The sequence below is a fragment of the Equus quagga genome, chromosome 6, assembly GCF_021613505.1.
Source record: "Equus quagga isolate Etosha38 chromosome 6, UCLA_HA_Equagga_1.0, whole genome shotgun sequence".
Lineage (NCBI taxonomy): Eukaryota > Metazoa > Chordata > Mammalia > Perissodactyla > Equidae > Equus > Equus quagga.
The window spans coordinates 95,368,516-95,386,713 of record NC_060272.1 but is presented as its reverse complement, the minus strand read 5'-3'; the positions used below and the strand labels follow the sequence as shown (position 1 = coordinate 95,386,713).

The 18,198-nt window shown below is 35.1% G+C and overlaps 1 protein-coding gene across 4 annotated transcripts in view; it reads left to right on the top strand.

Annotated features, from left to right (window-relative positions):
• The window catches only part of VPS13A (vacuolar protein sorting 13 homolog A), a 232,063-nt gene that overhangs the window by 159,050 nt on the left and 54,815 nt on the right, over positions 1–18,198 (top strand). For all 4 annotated transcript variants that reach the window (XR_006889118.1, XR_006889119.1, XM_046664752.1 and 1 more), the window contains exons 47-53: positions 668–950; positions 4,479–4,874; positions 5,144–5,248; positions 5,370–5,516; positions 6,517–6,645; positions 7,058–7,191; positions 17,240–17,369. Coding sequence is in view for 2 of the 4 variants with exons in the window: in XM_046664752.1 (XP_046520708.1) it covers positions 668–950; positions 4,479–4,874; positions 5,144–5,248; positions 5,370–5,516; positions 6,517–6,645; positions 7,058–7,191; positions 17,240–17,369 (1,324 nt within the window). In the remaining 2 variants the exon portion in view is untranslated. The remainder of the gene's footprint in view (positions 1–667; positions 951–4,478; positions 4,875–5,143; positions 5,249–5,369; positions 5,517–6,516; positions 6,646–7,057; positions 7,192–17,239; positions 17,370–18,198) is intronic.

Genomic DNA, 18,198 nt, shown 5'->3' with positions numbered 1-18,198 from the left:
CCACAACTAGAATACACAAATACACAACTATGTACTGAGGGGCTTTGGGAAGAAAAAGGAAAAATAAATAAATAAAAATTATTAAACCTAAGATATAATTGAAATGTAAACAAAGAATGCGATATTTAAGTATAAGGATTAATCATATGTGACACCCAATGGTTTTATCACTATCTTCAACTACTTCTGCAACTATGCTCAGTGTTGAGAGCTTACTTTGATTAACTTTGAAAAGCTGGTGATTAATTTTTCAAAGCAAATTTTTTTTAGTTCATCAACTCAGTTGCGACATTTACTTCCTATTAGGGCCACATATTGAAGAAAGCTGACTTTTTTAAGTTAAATGTACAAGTCACAGATAGTTGTATATGTTAGCTATGCATATATGATCTATATGATTATGTATTTTCTGTAAGAAACCAGTTATCTTGTAAACATACTTTTAAGACAGTAACTTTGTAAGAAAAATTTTCTTTTATAACCCAAATAACTTGATTAGTTTCCAGAAAGTTAAGATGAAAATATCTGTCTCTCTCTCTACCTATCTCTAAGAAGAATGTGAAAATATAAAAATTTATTACACTACTAAGGAGGAAGGTAATTTCATTTTTCTAAAGCTGTAATCATAATGTATTTTTTAAAACATATTGTTTAATCTTTTATACAGATCACTCCTTTTTCTGAAGCCAGAAGATGAGGACTATCAAATGTGTGAAGGAATTGACTTTGAAGAAATTATAAAAAATGATGGCACTTTTCTAAAGAAGAAATGTAGACCTAAAACCTCTTCCAAGAAACCATTTATCATTAATATTGTCCCAGAAAAAGATAATTTAACATCTCTGTCAGTATATTCAGAAGATGGTTGGGACTTACCATACATAATGCATCTGTGGCCGCCTGTCCTACTCCAAAATCTTCTTCCTTATAAGATTGCTTATTATGTAGAGGTATTCTGGAATTTTTTTAATGCCTTCCTGTCTTTGATCTCGTAGCTTTAGTTATTTAAAATTATGAACAATAGAACAGTGTTTTAACAGTCCTGGTGAGTAGTTAGTACAGATATTCTTCAAATGGAAAAGAAATGTTTCAATCATGTTGTATAAAAAGAGGATTTAAAAAATTTTTTTCCATTAATTTACCTTAAAATTCTGGCTACTAATTAAACACACAACTATGATATGCCATTCTAAAAATCATTTATGAGAGTATTATATATTTCTATTAGAAAATTCAGAAAATAGAGTTAATAAAAATTGCCTATAATCACATCATCTGAAGGTAGCACTTCAGATGAAGATATTGTTTCAGTTTTTGAATATATGTTTTTTAATCTTTTCTTTTCATGTATGGGTTGTATGTCATATATTTAAAAGATATATACTAACTTTTGAAATACGTATGAGAATTAGTATTAAATAATATTCAGGGGGCTAGCCCCATGATTTAGTGGTTAAGTTCACATGCTCCACTTCAGCAGCCCACGGTTCACAGGTTTGGATCCTGGGCGCGGACCTATGCACGACTCATTAAGCGATTCTGTGGCGGTGTCCCACATAGAAAATAGAGGAAGATTAGCACAGGAGTTAGTTCAGGGACAATCTTCCTCAAGCAAAAAGAGGAGGATTGGCAACAGATGTTAGCTCAGGGACAATCTTCCTCACACAGAAAAAAATAATGATAATATTCAAGTACTAGACTTAAATGGAAAAAAAAATCTACTTTATTTATTGCATTATTTTATATTATTTTTGTGGGAGTTCTCTAAAAGGATTTTGTGACCTATAAAGATGCTTTTTGTTTTAAATACTCTTTGTTTTAACGGATTACATCTGACTCCTTCCTTTTATTTTAACGGAAATCTGTCCGTCTTAAGATTTTAAGTAAATATTCCATTTGCCATGCTTATCAAATATAAGGAAGTAGGTATTTATTATGGTCTATTGATTATTGGTTTTATTATAGTCTATTAATTATTAATTATTGGGATTTACTGTATGTTTACACTTTTCTGGTAATTTTTTGGGGGGAGGGAAACATTTAATGTACTTTTGGTTTAAGAATATCTATTTTTCCATATGGTTGGCAGATAGAGTGGTTAAAAATTTATATTTCACTGTCAGATAGAGTTGAGATTGAATCCTAGTTCTATCACTTACTAGCTTTATGTCTTTAGGAAAGTTATGTTGTCTTTTTAAATCATTTGTCCTAGTCTATAAAACAAGGATAGTATAAAACTTGCATGATTGGGATATGGGGAAAATCAAATTCGATATAATATGTAAAGGACTTAGCACAGTGCCTGACAGGCACGTGGTTGCCATTTACTTACCTCTCTAGCACCACCACCACTACCATTCTATTTTGTGGAATGTTAATTAACATGTCCAGTGTCAATAGCATGTTATTTTTGCTTTAAGTAATTCAAAATCTTAAGATGAAGAGATTCCTATAACAACAGGAAGGAACCAGGTTAGAGATGCCAGAAAAACTGGTGAGATAACCAGATGAACTATCCATCTACGTTCCATTCTCATAGAACTTCTACTTTGATGCTTTTAGGGATCACATTCTGTTTGCTAGTTTCCAAAGGATATGATTAATTTTTAGAATGGCAGTTTAGCTGTGGTATGGAGAAGGGGTCAGAGGGGACAAGAGCAGTTAGGGGACTCTTAAATTGAGAAGTCACGGTGACATGAACTAAGGTAATGGAAGTGTGGGTGGAGAGAAATGAACAGTTTTGAGAGATATATAAGGTGCGGTATAAACAGTGATTGGAAATGGGTGATGAGGGATTTTTGAAAATCAAAAATGAAAGTTAGGATTGCTTTTTTCAATTACCATAAATTTTCTCATACATTTTTCATCATTTTATAGTTTTTCCAAACTAAAATCACTAGTGGATAAGATTTTTTTTTTATGTTTTACTAATTGCAGTGTTTTATAATGTTTATTAGTTCCAACGGGAGTTTTGTATTATGTTATTTAATTTTATCCTTACAATAGTCCTTAGAAGGTGGATCATTTAAACCGTTTTACAAATTAACTCAAATAATTTTTAGACGTTTATACAGTTGGCACAGTTGGAACTTGAATATCAGTCTTCTCACTTGGTTTTTTTTTTGTTTTTTTTTTTTATTAAGATTATGATAGTTTACAACCTTGTGAAATTTCAGTTGTACATTATTGTTAGTCATGTTGTGGGTACACCACTTCACCCTTTGTGCCCTCCCCCCACCCCCCCCTTCCGCTGGTAACCACCGATCAGTTCTCCTTGTCTATATGTTAACTTCCACCTATGAGTGGAGTCATATAGAGTTGGTCTTTCTCTGTCTGGCTTATTTCGCTTAACATAATACCCTCAAGGTCCATCCATGTTGATGCGAATGGGATGATTTTGTTCTTTTTTATGGCTGAGTAGTATTCCATTGTGTATATATACCATATCTTCCTTATCCACTCATCAGTTGCTGGGCACTTAGATTGGTTCCACGTCTTGGCTATTGTAAATAATGCTGCGATGAACATAGGGGTGCATGGGACTCTTGGAATTGCTGAGTTCAGGTTCTTAGGATAGATACCCAGTAGTGGGATGGCTGGGTCATAAGGTATGTCTATTTTTAACTTTTTGGGAAATCTCCATACTGTTTTCCATAGTAGCTGAACCAGTTTGCATTCCCACCAACAGTGTATGAGGGTTCCTTTTTCTCCACAACCTTTCCAACATTTGTCATGCTTGGTTTTGGATATTTTTGCCAATCTAACGGGTGTAAGGTGATAGCTTAGTATAGTTTTGATTTGCATTTCCCTGGTGATTAGTGATGATGAGCATCTTTTCATGTGTCTGTTGGCCATCCTTATATCTTCTTTGGAGAAATGTCTGTTCATGTCCTCTGTCCATTTTTTGATCGGGTTGTTTGATTTTTTGTTGTTGAGCTGTGTGAGTTCTTTATATATTATGGAGATTAACCTTTTGTCGGATAAGTAGCTTGTAAATATTTTTTCCCAAATAGTGGACTGTTTTTTTGTTTCAATCCTGTTTTCCCTTGCCTTGAAGAAACTCTTTAGTCTGATGAAGTCCCATTTGTTTATTCTTTCTATTGTTTCCCTCATCTGAGGACTTAGGTGTCCGAAAAGATTCTATTGAAAGTGATGTCAAAGAGTGTACTGCCTATATTCTCTTCTAGAAGACTTACTGTTTCAGGCCTAATCTTTAGGTCTTTGATCCATTTTGAGTTTATTTTTGTGAATGGTGAAAAAGAATGGTCAATTTTTAATCTTTTACATGTGGCTGTCTAGTTTTCCCAGCACCATTTGTTAAAGAGACTTTCTTTTCTCCATTGTAGGCCCTCTCTTCTCACTTGTTTTGACGGAGGTATTTCAAAAGCATTTTGTATAGCGTTTGGAATCATTAAATAGAATTTTTTGGCATATTATTCTGGAACATTTAAAAATTTACTGCATTTTTTTTATTACAGGGGATTGAGCATAGAGTTTCTACTCTAAATGAAGGACATTCAGCCCAGATTTGTACTGTACAGTTGGATAAAGCCAAGCTACGTTTAAAATTACTTGACTATCTTAATCATGACTGGAAAAGTGAATATCATATAAAATCTAATCAACAAGATATTAGTTTCATCAATTTTACCTGTGTTACAGAATTAGAAAAGACTGATTTAGATATTGCTGTCCATGTGACTTATAATACTGGCCAGACAGTTGTGGCATTTCATAGTCCTTATTGGATGGTCAATAAAACTGGTCGAATGTTGCAGTATAAAGCAGATGGAATTCATCGAAAGCATCCACCTAATTATAAAAAGCCAGTTCTCTTTTCTTTTCAGCCAAAGCACTTTTTTAATAACAATAAGGTATGTAAGGTTTTTTTAACTTTCATTTTTCTTTAGCTGTTTATCACTTTTTTAGTTTTTAGAGTTTTGAAGAATAAAATATTATGAAACAGGTAGAAATAACATTTATTAAATATTTGAGGTTAAAAAGATTAGAATTTAGTATTGGGAAAGGTTTAGTGCATTAACAGTATAATGCTAGTTTATTCTCAAAAGCAAAAGCTTATCAATTTATGTAGAAAGGTTTAAAGGTACCTAAATTGTAATATATTTGAAATATTTTTTCCTAGGTTCAGCTTATGGTAACTGATAGTGAATTGTCAGATCAGTTTTCAATTGATACTGTTGGTAGTCATGGAGCTGTCAAATGTAAAGGCCTGAAAATGGAATATCAAGTGAGTTCCTTCTATGCTCATCAAGAAACTTTTATTAATCTGTGTCTATTGACTACTTAATTTTTATAAGGATGTTATGGGAATGTAACAGTTTTTCAAGTGTTAATATTTTTTTCCTTAGGTTGGTGTCACTATATACCTCAGCAGTTTTAACATTACCAGAATTGTGACATTTACCCCTTTTTATATGATTGAAAATAAAAGCAAATATCGGATATCAGTGGCTGAAGAGGGAAATGATAAATGGTTCTCTCTTGATGTAGAGCAGGTGGGTAGATGAATTTCAAAAATGTACCTCTTTAGATTTTCATTTTTCCTTGAAGGTAGGTACCTGAAATCACTATGTAATGTTTTAATTCCTCCCTCCCCTATTTTGTTTCAGTTCCAGGCTCTAGATATTTAGTTATTAAAAAACAGACCTTGCCATCTAAGAATGCATTGCTTGATAAGGAAAGTAGACATTTAACAATGAGTAACCACATGAGGTTAAATACAGCAGTAGAAGACTAGATAAGGTATAAATGCAGCAAAAAGAAGGAAATGATTTATTGTCTGGGAAGCTGTTAGGAACGCCTTTACAGTGTGGGTTAAAGCCAGTTATTTTAAGAAGGTGCTAGTGATTCAGGAGTAAAATTTTGATTCTATTCCATCTTCAGCTATTAGACCTCTGGATAAGAGCATTCTGAAAGACTGCCTGAGATTGATAGAATATTTTACTTTTGAATAAATTTTGTTGTAAATATGTTAGGATTGTAAGAGAAGCATTTGCTATTTTTATTCACTATACCTTCTTACTTTTAAACCATTCTTCTGGGATCATTCTTCTTGACGAACATCCTTTACAATTTCCTTCAGAGCAGATTTTGGAAGTAAAGACCATCAGTTTGTGTTTATCCCTACAAATTTTTATCACCATCTTTCTTTTACGATAATTTTTCTTGATAATCAATTCTATTTTTTATCAACATGTAGATTCTACTTCACTGTGTTCTGGCTTCCATTTTTGTTGAAAATTCTGCTGTGATTCTGTCATTTCTTTGGAGGTCATCTTTCTTTTCTCCTTACCTGCCTCATGGTCCTCTCCTGTCTTTGATGTTACACAGTCACCCTACTCTGTGTCTACACAGGATTCCTTTATATGTGCTTCTTGAGGTGCTTTACTGCTAGTGTTGGAAGAGATTTAAGTCTAAGTGTACTCTCATGGGTTTATTAAAATCATAAAGGTCTTTATGATACAGTCTTTTTTCAATATGTTACATATGTTTTAGTGTATCCCCTTTTGGCCTGAGGATGCTTCTAATAAACTTCTGATTCAAGTTGAAAGAAATGAAGGCCCTCCCAAAAAGATACATTTTAAGAAGCAAGAAAATTGTATTTTATTGCGTCTAGATAATAAGGTACGTGATTTGTGTGTGTGTGTGATTAGAGAAGCTAATATATACTTACTAATATTTTATTCTTTTGTATCAAAATTGTCTCTGATTTTTTTTTCCTTTCATCAGAAATGAACAAACATCTCTTTTTGTAAAGGGGAAAAGTACTAAAAGGAAACTGAGGCATAAAACAATTAAATTGTTATACAGAAAATTTGTCGGAGTACCTAGAATACTAGAATATACCACATCTGGAATTTGATCTATCTGTATCCAATAATTGAGATTCATGGTTTCCCAGACATGCAGTATAAAATCCTGAATTGCTTTCTAAGTCATCAAAAGAAAGTATTGTTAGGAATAGTTTTATTATTAAATGTTATTAGTATTCTTTGGAAAATGATCAAAGAGAATATTTCCTTTTCCTTTCTTCTAGCTTGGAGGTATTATAGCAGAAGTTAACTTGGCTGAGAATTCTACAGTTATTAAATTTTTGGATTATCATGATGGAGCAGCTACATTCCTGTTAATAAATCACACCAAGAATGACATTGTTCAGTACATGCAAAGGTAAGAAGATGATCACAAATACGATATTTCCTGATTTTAGCAGAGTCTAGGTGATGAGACATTGACTTTATGATGATTTCTTAAGAATATAAACACTGATAATGGCATTGTGGCTATGTAAAACAAGGTCCTCATTTTTTTTAAAAAAGTATACTGGGGCCAGCCCCACTGTTCAGTTTGCGCATTCTGCTTCAGCAGCCCAGGGTTCACAGGTTTGAATCCTAGGTGCAGACCTACACATTGCTCATCAAGCCATGCTGTGGCAGCATCACACCTACAAAATAAAGGAAGATTGGCACAGAACTCCTCCTTGCGTATCAATTCTCTCATCTTCAAAGATGTTGAAAGAGAGGAAAGCCTGTTTTTTAGGATTATCTGTATTAGAAAAATAATAAACTGGTTGATTAAAACTGGCAAAAACGGAGTGACATCAGTGACATGGCAGAGTGAGCTCGCCCAGGACTCTCTCCCCTCCAAGTTACAACCAAAAGGAACAACTGAATTCCAACCAAAAGAATCCTAATAACACAGAGATCATCAGAGACCCACAGAAGCCAAATGACAGAGGGCGGAGAGGCTGCAGCCACCCTCGGAGGAGCTTGAACAGGGTAAGAGAGAACTTCGCTCCCTCCCCTGGAGACTGGGATCACTGCCGCGGGTGAGGGAAGGAGCAGGGGAGGGATCGTGTTTCTACGGCATCATGCAGGACTCCCAAAGACCTGTGCAGTGGAAGCCCTTTAACAATGGAAAGCTTTCTCATGGGGGCACCCCATCAAGCCAGGGCCCCAGGAAACCAGAGAGCGAGAGCTGATCAGAATCCAGGTCTGTGCACGAGAGAAAGTGCCCCTCCTCCCCCAATCCACGCTGCACGCTGCTATTGCGGCTGAAGGCAGAGGGCTCAGAATATGGGGCTCTTGAGCCCTATCTAGTGGGGACAGGCTCTAACTGCAACCGAATAACAGCATTATGTGCAAAAACTGCTCTTCTACCATCCAACAAATATAAAAGCTCCAGTCCAAAAGGAAAACAGTAAAAACACAGAATTATGTCTTGAGGACTTGGAAATAGGTAAACTAAGTGAAAGTGAGTTCAGAATAGCTATCATCAAAATACTCAGTGAGGTAAAGGGAAATATAGAGAAACAAGTCAACAAGTTCTGCAGTTACTTCACAAAAGAGGTTGAAACTATAAAGAAGAATCAATCAGAAATACTAGAGATGAAAAATACAATGGATCAGATAAAACAGAATACGGATTCCCTGAATGCCTGTGTAGACACCAGAGAGGAGCAAATTATCATAATCGAAGATTGACAGGTTGAATGCCTCCAGACAGAGGAAGAAAGAGAAGTAAGAATTAAAAAAACTGAAGAAGATCTCAGAGAAATAGCTGACTCAATGAGAAAATGCAACTTAACAATCATCGGAATTCCTGAGGGCGTGGAAAAGGAAAATGGAGCAGAAAGTGTGCTCAATGACATAATAGCAGAGATCTTCCCAAAACTAGGGATTTGAGCAAGAAGTGTGTGTGGAGGAAGCTTTCAGATCTCCTAGATTTGTCAATGTAAAAAGACCTACTCCAAGGCATATAGTAGTAAAAATGGCAAAAATGAATGACAAAGAAAGAATACTCAGGGCAGCAAGGCAGAAGAAAATAACCTACAAAGGACCCCTATCAGGCTTTCAGTGGATTTCTCTACGGAAACCTTACAAGCTAGGAGAAATTGCAATGACATATTCAAAACTTTAAAGGATGAAAATCTTCAGCCAACAATACTCTATCCAGCAAACATATCCTTCAGGTATGAGGGAGAAATTAAATCCTTTCCAGACAAACAAAAGCTAAGGGACTTGGTAGCCACAAGACCTCCACTACAAGAAATCCTCAAGAAGGCTCTTATACCTGAAAAAAGAAAAAAAAAAGGGAGAAAGGGGTCACAAAATACAGAGTAGGGAGACTAATAGATAGAACGAGAATAGGTTAGCAAATAATCAGCTATAGCATTAGGATAAATGGAAGGAAATCACCAAAGCAAAGATAGTTTTATTGCTCTAACCACAAACTCACAACACAAGTTGGAATAAGAGATGAAAATAATAATTTAGGAGGGGAGGAGGTAAGGGATTGAATCAGTTTAGGCTAAGGAAGTAAGAGGACACCAGAAAATGGACTATGTTATGCACGAGGTTCTGAATGCAAACTTCAGGGTAGCCACTAAAGTAAAAAACAGAACAGAGACACAAAAGATAAGTAAGGAAAAAGCTAAAGACCCAGCATAAGAAATTGCAGAAGTCAATAGGTAACCGCTAAAACACACAGGACGAGAAACAAAGGAAATACAGGAAAACCAGAAAATGAACAACAGAATGATAGCATTAAGCCCTCATGCATCAATAATCACCCTCAATGTAAACAAATTGAACTCTCCAATAAAAAGACACAGAGTGGCAAGATGGATGAAAGAACAAGATCCAACAATTTCTTTCCTCCAGGAAACACACCTCAGCTCCAAGGCCAAACACAGGTTCAGAGTGAAGGGATGGAAGACAATACTCTAAGCTAATAGCAAACAAAAGAAAGCAGGTGTTGCAATAGTTATATCAGACAAAACACATTTCAAGATAAGGCAGGTAAAGAGAAACATAGAGGGCCAATACATAATGATCAAAGAGACACTTCATCAAGAAGAAATAGCGCTTATAAATATCTTTGCACCCAATACAGGAGCACCAAAGTTCATAAAGCAACTATTAACAAACCTAAAAGAAGATATCAAAAATAACACAATAATAGTAGGGGGACTCAACACCCCACTCACATCAATGGACAGATCATCCAAACAGAAAATCAACATGGAAACAGTGGAGCTAAATGAAAAGCTGAAACAGTTGGACTTAATAGACATGTATAGAACACTTCACCCCAAAACAGCAGAATACACATTCTTCTCAAGCGCGCATGGGACATTCTCAAAGATAGACCATGTATTGGGAAACAAGGCAAGCCTCTACAAATTTAAAAAAGTTGAAATAATAACAAGCATCTTCTCTGATCATAATGCTATAAAGCTAGAAATTAATTACAAGAAAAAAACTGAGAAAGGCATAAAGATGTGGAGACTAAACAAGATGCTATTGAACAAGCAAGGGATCATTGAAGAAATTAAAGAAGAAATCAAAAAATACCTGGAGACAAATGAAAATGATAACATGCCATACCAACTCATATAGGATACAGCAAAACCTGTATTAAGAGGGAAATTCATTGCAATACAGGCACATCTTAACAAACAAGAAAAATCCCAAATCAGCAATCTTAAACTATGCCTAACTGAATTAGAGAAAGAAGAACAAACAAAGCCCAAGTCAACAGAAGGAGAGAAATAATAAAAATCAGAGCAGAAATAAATGCTATTGAAACAAAAAAGGCAGTAGAAAGGACCAATGAAACAAAGAGCTGGTTCTTTGAGAAGACAAATAAAATGGATAAACCCCTAGCCAGACTTACAAAGAAAAGAAGAGGGAAAGCTCAAATAAACAAAATCAGAAATGGAAGAGGAGAAATAACAACACACTCCGTAGAAATACAATGGATTATAAGAGAATACTATGAAAAACTGTATGCCAACAAAGTGGATAACCTAGAGGAAATGGATAAATTCTTGGATTCCTACAATCTCCCAAAGCTTAGTCAAGAAGCAGCAGACAATTTGAACAGACCAATCACAAGGAAAGAGATTGAAACAGCAATGAAAAGCATCCCAAAGAATAAAACCCCAGGACCAGATGGCTTTCCTGGGGAATTCTACCAAACTTTCAGAGAGGATTTAATACCTATCCTTTTCAAGCTTTTCCAAAAAATTAGGGAGGATGGAACACTTCCTAACACATTCTACGAGGCCAACATCACACTGATACCAAATCCTGACAAGGACAGCACGAAAAAGGAGAACTACAGGCCAATATCGCTGATGAACATAGATGCAAAAATTCTCAACAAAATTCTGGCAACCAGAATTCAGCAGTTCATCAAAAGGATCATACATCCGGATCAAGTGGGATTTATACCAGGGACACAGGGATGGTTCAACATCTGCAAATCAATCAATGTGATACATCACTTCAACAAACTGAGGAATAAAAACCACATGATCATCTCAATAGATGCAGAGAAAGCATTTGACAAGATCCAACAGCCATTTATCATAAAAACTCTGAACAAAATGGGGATAGAAGGGAATTACCTCAACGTAATAAAGGGAATATATGACAAACCCACAGCCAACATCATACTCAATGGGCAAAAACTGAGTGCCATCCCCCTGAAAACAGGAACGAGACAAGGATGCCTTCTATCACCACTCTTATTTAACATAGTACTGGAGGTTTTGGCCAGAGCAATTAGGCAAGAGAAAGGAATAAAAGGAATCGAAATAGGAAGGGAAGAAGTGAAATTCTCGCTTTTTGCGGATGAAATGATCCTATATATAGAAAACCCCAAAGAATCCATTGGAAAACTTTTAGAAATAATCAACAACTGCACCAAAGTTGCAGGGTATAAGATCAATTTACATAAATCGCTAGCACTTCTATACTCTAATAACGAACTAACAGAAAAAGAACTCAAGAACACAATACCATTCACAATCGCAACAAAAAGAATAAAATACCTCGGGGTGAATTTAACTAAGGAAGTGAAAGACCTATATGACGAAAACTACAAGGCTTTTCTGAAAGAAATGGATGATGACAGAAAGTGATGGAAAGACATTCCATGTACTTGGATTGGAAGAATAAACATAGTTAAAATGTCTGGTCTACCTAAAGCAATCTACAGATTCAATGCCATCCCAATCAGAATCCCAATGACATTCTTTACAGAAATAGAACAAAGAATCCTAAAATTCATATGGGGCAACAAAAGACCCCGAATTGCTAAAGCAATCCTGAGAAAAAAGAACAAAGCTGGAGGCATCACAATCCCTGACTTCAAAACATACTACAAAGCTACAGTAATCAAAACAGCATGGTACTGGTACAAAAACAGACAAACAGATCAATGGAACAGAATTCAAAGCCCAGAAATAAAACCACACATCTATGGACAGCTAATCCTCGACAAAGGAGCTGAGGGCATACAATGGAGAAAAGAAAGTCTTTTCAACAAATGCTGCTGGGAAAACTGGAAAGCCACATGTAAAAGAATGAAAATTGACCATTCTTTTTCACCATTCACAAAAATAAACTCAAAATGTATCAAAGACCTAAAGGTAAAACCTGAAACCATAAGGCTTCTGGAAGAAAATGTAGGCAGTACACTCTTTGACATCAGTATTAAAAGGACCTTTTCGGACACCATGTCTTCTCAGACAGGGGAAACAATAGAAAGAATAAATAAATGGGACTTCATCAGACAAAAGAGCTTCTTCAAGGCAAAGGAAGACAGTATTGAAACAAAAAAACAACCCACTAACTGGGAAAAAATATTTGCGAGTCATACATCTGACAAGGGGTTAATATCCACAATATATAAAGAACTCACACAACTCAACAACAAAAAATCAAACAACCCAATCAAAAAATGGGCAGGAGACATGAACAGACATTTCACCAAAGAAGATATACGGATGGCCAATAAGCACATGAAAAGATGTTTACCATCACTGATCATCAGGGAAATGCAAATCAAAACTACACTAAGATATCACCTTACACCCATTAGAATGACAAAAATAACCAAAACAAATAGTAACAAATGTTGGAGAGGTTGTAGAGAAAAAGGAACCCTCATACACTGTTGGTGGGAATGCAAACTGGTGCAGCCACTATGGAAAACAGTATGGAGATTCCTCAAAAAATTGAAAATAGAACTACCATACGATCCAGCCATCCCACTACTGGGTGTCTATCCAAAGAGCTTGAAATCAGCAATTCCAAAAGTCCCATGCACCCCAATGTTCATTGCAGCATTATTCACAATAGCCAAGACGTGGAAGCAACCTAAGTGCCCATCAACAGATGACTGGATAAAGAAGATGTGGTGTGTATATATATACAGTGGAATACTACTCAGCCATAAAAAAGAACAAAATTGTCCCATTTGCAACAACATGGATGGACCTTGAGGGAACTATGTTAAATGAAATAAGCCAGATAGAGAAGGACAATCTCTGTATGACTCCACTCATATGAGGAATTTAAAAATGCAGACAAAGAGAACAGATTAGTGGCTACTAGGGGAAAGGTGGGGTGGAGGGGGCACAAAGGGTGAAGGGGTGCACTTACAACATGACTGACAGACAATAATGTACAACTGAAATTTCACAAGATTGTAACCTATCATTAACCCAATAAAAATTTTTTTAAAAAAGTCTGACAAAAACAAATAGAAATGTTTTCTCATATGCCCTTCAATCCATGTACCTCAAGTAGCTTTTCCCCAACAGTGTTCACAAAATTAAGACCTTCAGAAGATGACTTGAGTGACTGTTTTCTTGATTCTCTCAAGTATACTGCATAGCTGGTCACATTCTGGAAACACAGGAGCTAAGTTAATTCTTTACATACTGTGGATGATGTAGGGCCTCATAGTTTAATCCTCTGACATCTGGTTGAGCCTCACTGAGGCTGAACTAAAGACTTCTCAGTCTTTTCTTTGGCCTTGACCTTGCAATTTTCTTTATAGTACAGTGCAGGAATAAATTGTTTAGAAATGTTATCCATTGCATTGTTATAATTGTAAAAGTAAGGGATAAGGGGAAAACTAGAATGTGATCCTGTGTTGAAATTCTGAAACTTAAAAAAATTACAATCCTCCTGGAAATTTATAAAATAAATAGTCTACAAGAATGAACACTGGATTTAAACTTAGAATTATTTGAAGAAGTTATTAAAGCAAGAACCTGAAACGTTGGTTTAAAAAAATATTGAATCCAGAGTTCTGTGTGCCAGTGATCCCGAAATCTTTACTCCAGTAGAGACTTCTCTTGAGTTTCACGTTGCCACCTCCTCCTAAATATCACGTAAGAACCTAAAGTGGTTCAAAGCTGATCTCATCATTTGCACAGCAAAAACTACTCGTCGCCTGCATCCTCCTCTCAGTGAATGGCGGCGTCATCTACCCCCATCAGCCTAGATCTCCTCTGCCTCACCACAGCATTCACTTAGTTAAACTCTGTTTTTTAAAAATCTTCTCCTCTTCTCTAATCTCTACTGTCATAATCCCAGTTCAGGCTCCCAACATTTCTTGTCTATTTGAATAGACTTTTTGTCTATATGTCTAGTCTTGTCTCTAGTAAATCTTCCATTTGCCACCAGAGGTAGGTTTCCAAAAACACTAAATATAGTCCTCTCTCTCTCATGTTTAAAGTTCTTTAGTGACTTTCTATTTCTTTTAAAACAAAATATGTTTCTAGGCTACCTTTCTAAACATTTATCTTTCTGTTGCCTAACTCTTACTCTATACTTAAGACCAAATGATGTCTTTGTTTCCTGAATGCTGTGGGTCCTTCCATGTGTTTTTACCTTTATAGGTGCTCCTTTCTGATAGAAAAACTCCACTTCCTATGATCCCTTCCCCCGCCAGCTTAATCTGTACACCTAGTTTTTGACTGCACCTTTGCATATGCAGGTTAAAGCATTTCTCACATCGTGTTGTCATTTTCTTGTGAGTTTAAGACATGTACACCTACAGGGTTAGCATTCTGAGAACTGTGGTTAGTTTTTATTTTCTTTGAATTCCCATTGCCTACCTAAGATATACTTGAGATGAATTTTTTCATAAGGAATATTCTGCAATGAATTAAATAGATTAAAACTTATATTGATTAAAAGCATTTCTAACTATTTTTAAACCAAATTTATTTGATCAACACATTTACATTTGGTATTTTTTCATGGAAAAATAAAGAATACGCGTCTTTCGTCTCCTCTGCCTTCCCTTCCCTTGGCTTTTGTTGTTGTTGTTAATATGGTTAATTGTTTCCTTCATATAAAAATAATAGCTATCAATTAATTTTTAAGATTCCAAAGAAAAACTGAAAAGAAAACCATAATCCCTATAATCCCAACACTGTCAACATTTTGATGCATTCTTTTCACACTATTTTACTATTGCTATCTATGTTTTTGATTCTCTCTCTTTTTTTTTTTTTTTTGAGGAAGATTAGCCCTGAGCTAACATCTGCTGCCAATCCTCCTCTTTTTTTTGCTGAGGAAGACTAGACCTGAGCTAACATCCATGCCCATCTTCCTTTACTTTATATGTGGGACGCCTACCACACCATGGTGTGCCAAGTGGTGCCATGTCCACACCTGGGATCCGAACCATCAAAACCCTGGGCCACCAAAGTGGAACGTGCGCACTTAACCACTGCATCACCAGGCCAGCCCCTGAATCTCATTTTTAACAGCTATTGTGAGCATGTAAACTTGCGTCAAAAACACAATTTTTAATAAATGCATGATATTCCATCATTTAGATGCACTATAATTAAATACTCTCATGTTGAGAACTTTGGTTATTTTCGATTTTGTTAGAATCTGTTTATCTTTTAATAAAAATCTTTAACCCATTTGTAATCCTTATAATAAACAAATTTATGATTCCTTGCCATTTTTTTGGTAATAGTTATTTTTTTCTAATGATGATATGGAAAATATACATTCTGTTTCTGTTCTACGTACTTTTTTGTTCTTGAAGATTTTGATGCATTTTAAATTTTGAGTGAAACAGTAGCTGCTAACTTAGCCCTGAAAAATTTGAAATAACTTTTACATTTTCTTCAACCTCTCTTTCCAAGGTCCCAGGTTCTTAGGAATTTGGGACTTTTGACCCAGATTAATATAAAGTGGTTAGTTTTAGAAATATATGTTTAGAGCCAGCCCTGGTGGTCTACTGGTTAAGATTTGGCGTTCTCACCACCAAGCCCAGGGTCATTTCCTGGTTGTGGAACCACACCACCCATCTGTCAGTTGTCGTACTGTGGCAGTGGCTCACATAGAGGACTAAAAACTAACAACTAGGATACACAACCATGCACTGAAGCTTTGAAAAAGAAAAATGGTATTCAAGGCTTTCTGTGGTATTTGCATTTTTTATATAACATATTAATCACAAGTTGATTTATTTGACTAGTTTTGTTGCTTAATATTTCTTACATCCTAGTTCGTAAAATTTTATTTCAAGTCATATCTGACTTGGTTGGAAAAGTCTTTGAGTTAGTTTTTCAGTAAAAGTTTGTTATGCTATTGCTTGTTTGAAAATGTTTTGCTCTTAGAATTTGACATAAAATTTTAAGACATAACCTCTTTTCCTCAAAATTGTGTAGACATTGCTCCATTGTTTTCTGGCATTCAGTATTAGAGAGAAGTGTGAGACCAGTGTTATTTTTGTTCCTTTGTGGGTTACTCATTTTCCTAGATGTTTATAGGCAGTTTTCTATTTTCTTAAAATTTAAACATTTTACAAAGGTATGTGTGGGATGATATTCTTTTTTCATTAATTTTGTCTGATAACCAATGAAGTCACTTAATCTGCAGTCAGCTTCTTCTTCCGCTCAGAAAAGGTTTGTAACTTCTCCAATTTTTTTCTTTCTGGTAGTCATTTTGTGAGTTGATTGAATTTCTTAGATTTATATCCCATGTCTTAAGATTTTGAAAAATAATTGAGCTGTATCATTTTGCCAGAGTAAGACTAATACTTAGGGAAGGGTTACCAATTAAATTCTCTTAGATTTAGTATAGATAACATAAAATAATTGGAATAATTTTCTTTCATAATTAATTTGTATTAAAATGAAAGTTGACAAAGTAGTTTCAAAGACCTGAAAATTTTATTTTCTAAGTAGGACATATTTTCCCTTGAAATAGTCTCACTATTTTCTTAGAAAACTTTTTTTTCATTATTAAGGAAAAAATTCCAGTCTACTCTTAATCAGAAGTATCACAACTTTGAATTAATGGACTCAGTTAATGAAGTATTATTTTGGATTCTTTATATATTCATATACTTGCACTTAATTTAATGCATATTTTTCTATTTATGTCAGTTCTCTCAGTGAAGTAGAAGATTCCCTCCCTCCTGGAAAAGCAGTATTTTATACATGGGCTGATCCAGTGGGCTCTAGAAAGCTGAAGTGGATATGTGGAAAAAGCCATGGTGAAGTAACACAAAAGGATGTATGTATTGGATTGATTATTGTGGTCTTCTCAGAAGCCTTCTTTTTTCCTCTTCGATAGTTTATTTTTGTTTTAAAATCTTTTGAATAAAAATATAAGTAAACTTTTTTCACTAGTAAATATCAATAACAATAGGTAGAAAAACAAAACAGTAACTTTCTGTTTTCTTCTTTCTTTTTTTTAATTGAGGTCACATTGGTTTATAACATTATATAAATTTCAGGTATATATCGTTATAATTCTCGTTCTTTATGGACTGCATCACGTTCACCACCAAAAGTCTGATTTCCATCAGTCACCATGTGTGTGTGCCCCTTTACCCCTTTTGCCCTTCCCCCACCCCTCCCTTCTGGTAACCACCAATCTGTTCTCCCCGTCTGCGTTTGTTATGTTCATCTTCTATATGTGAGCGAAGTCATTAGGTAATTGTCTTTCTCCATCTGACTTATTTTGCAAATGGCAAGATTTCATCTTTTTTTGTAGCTTAGTAGCAGCCTTTTTTTTTTTGTAAAGGTGTTCTGTTTCAACCTTGCTAGTTTTAAGGCCTGTTTTGTGTCTACATACAGTTCTAAAAAACTGCCAAAGATTTTAAAACCAGTATTCAAACTTTGACTTTAAACATATTCTGGCTAAGTTAAAGAATTCTTATTTTGTCTACATCATTATTTGCTTCTATTATGTTATAAAGGGTAAACTGTGCTTAGAGGTGTGCTTTCAGCATTGACCTCGTAAACAGATACGCTCTCTGTGTTGAGACAGTCATCTTAGGTCAATTTAGCTTCTGTGAGGAACATTTAGGGATCCACTAACTAAAAAATTTGTTTCTGGG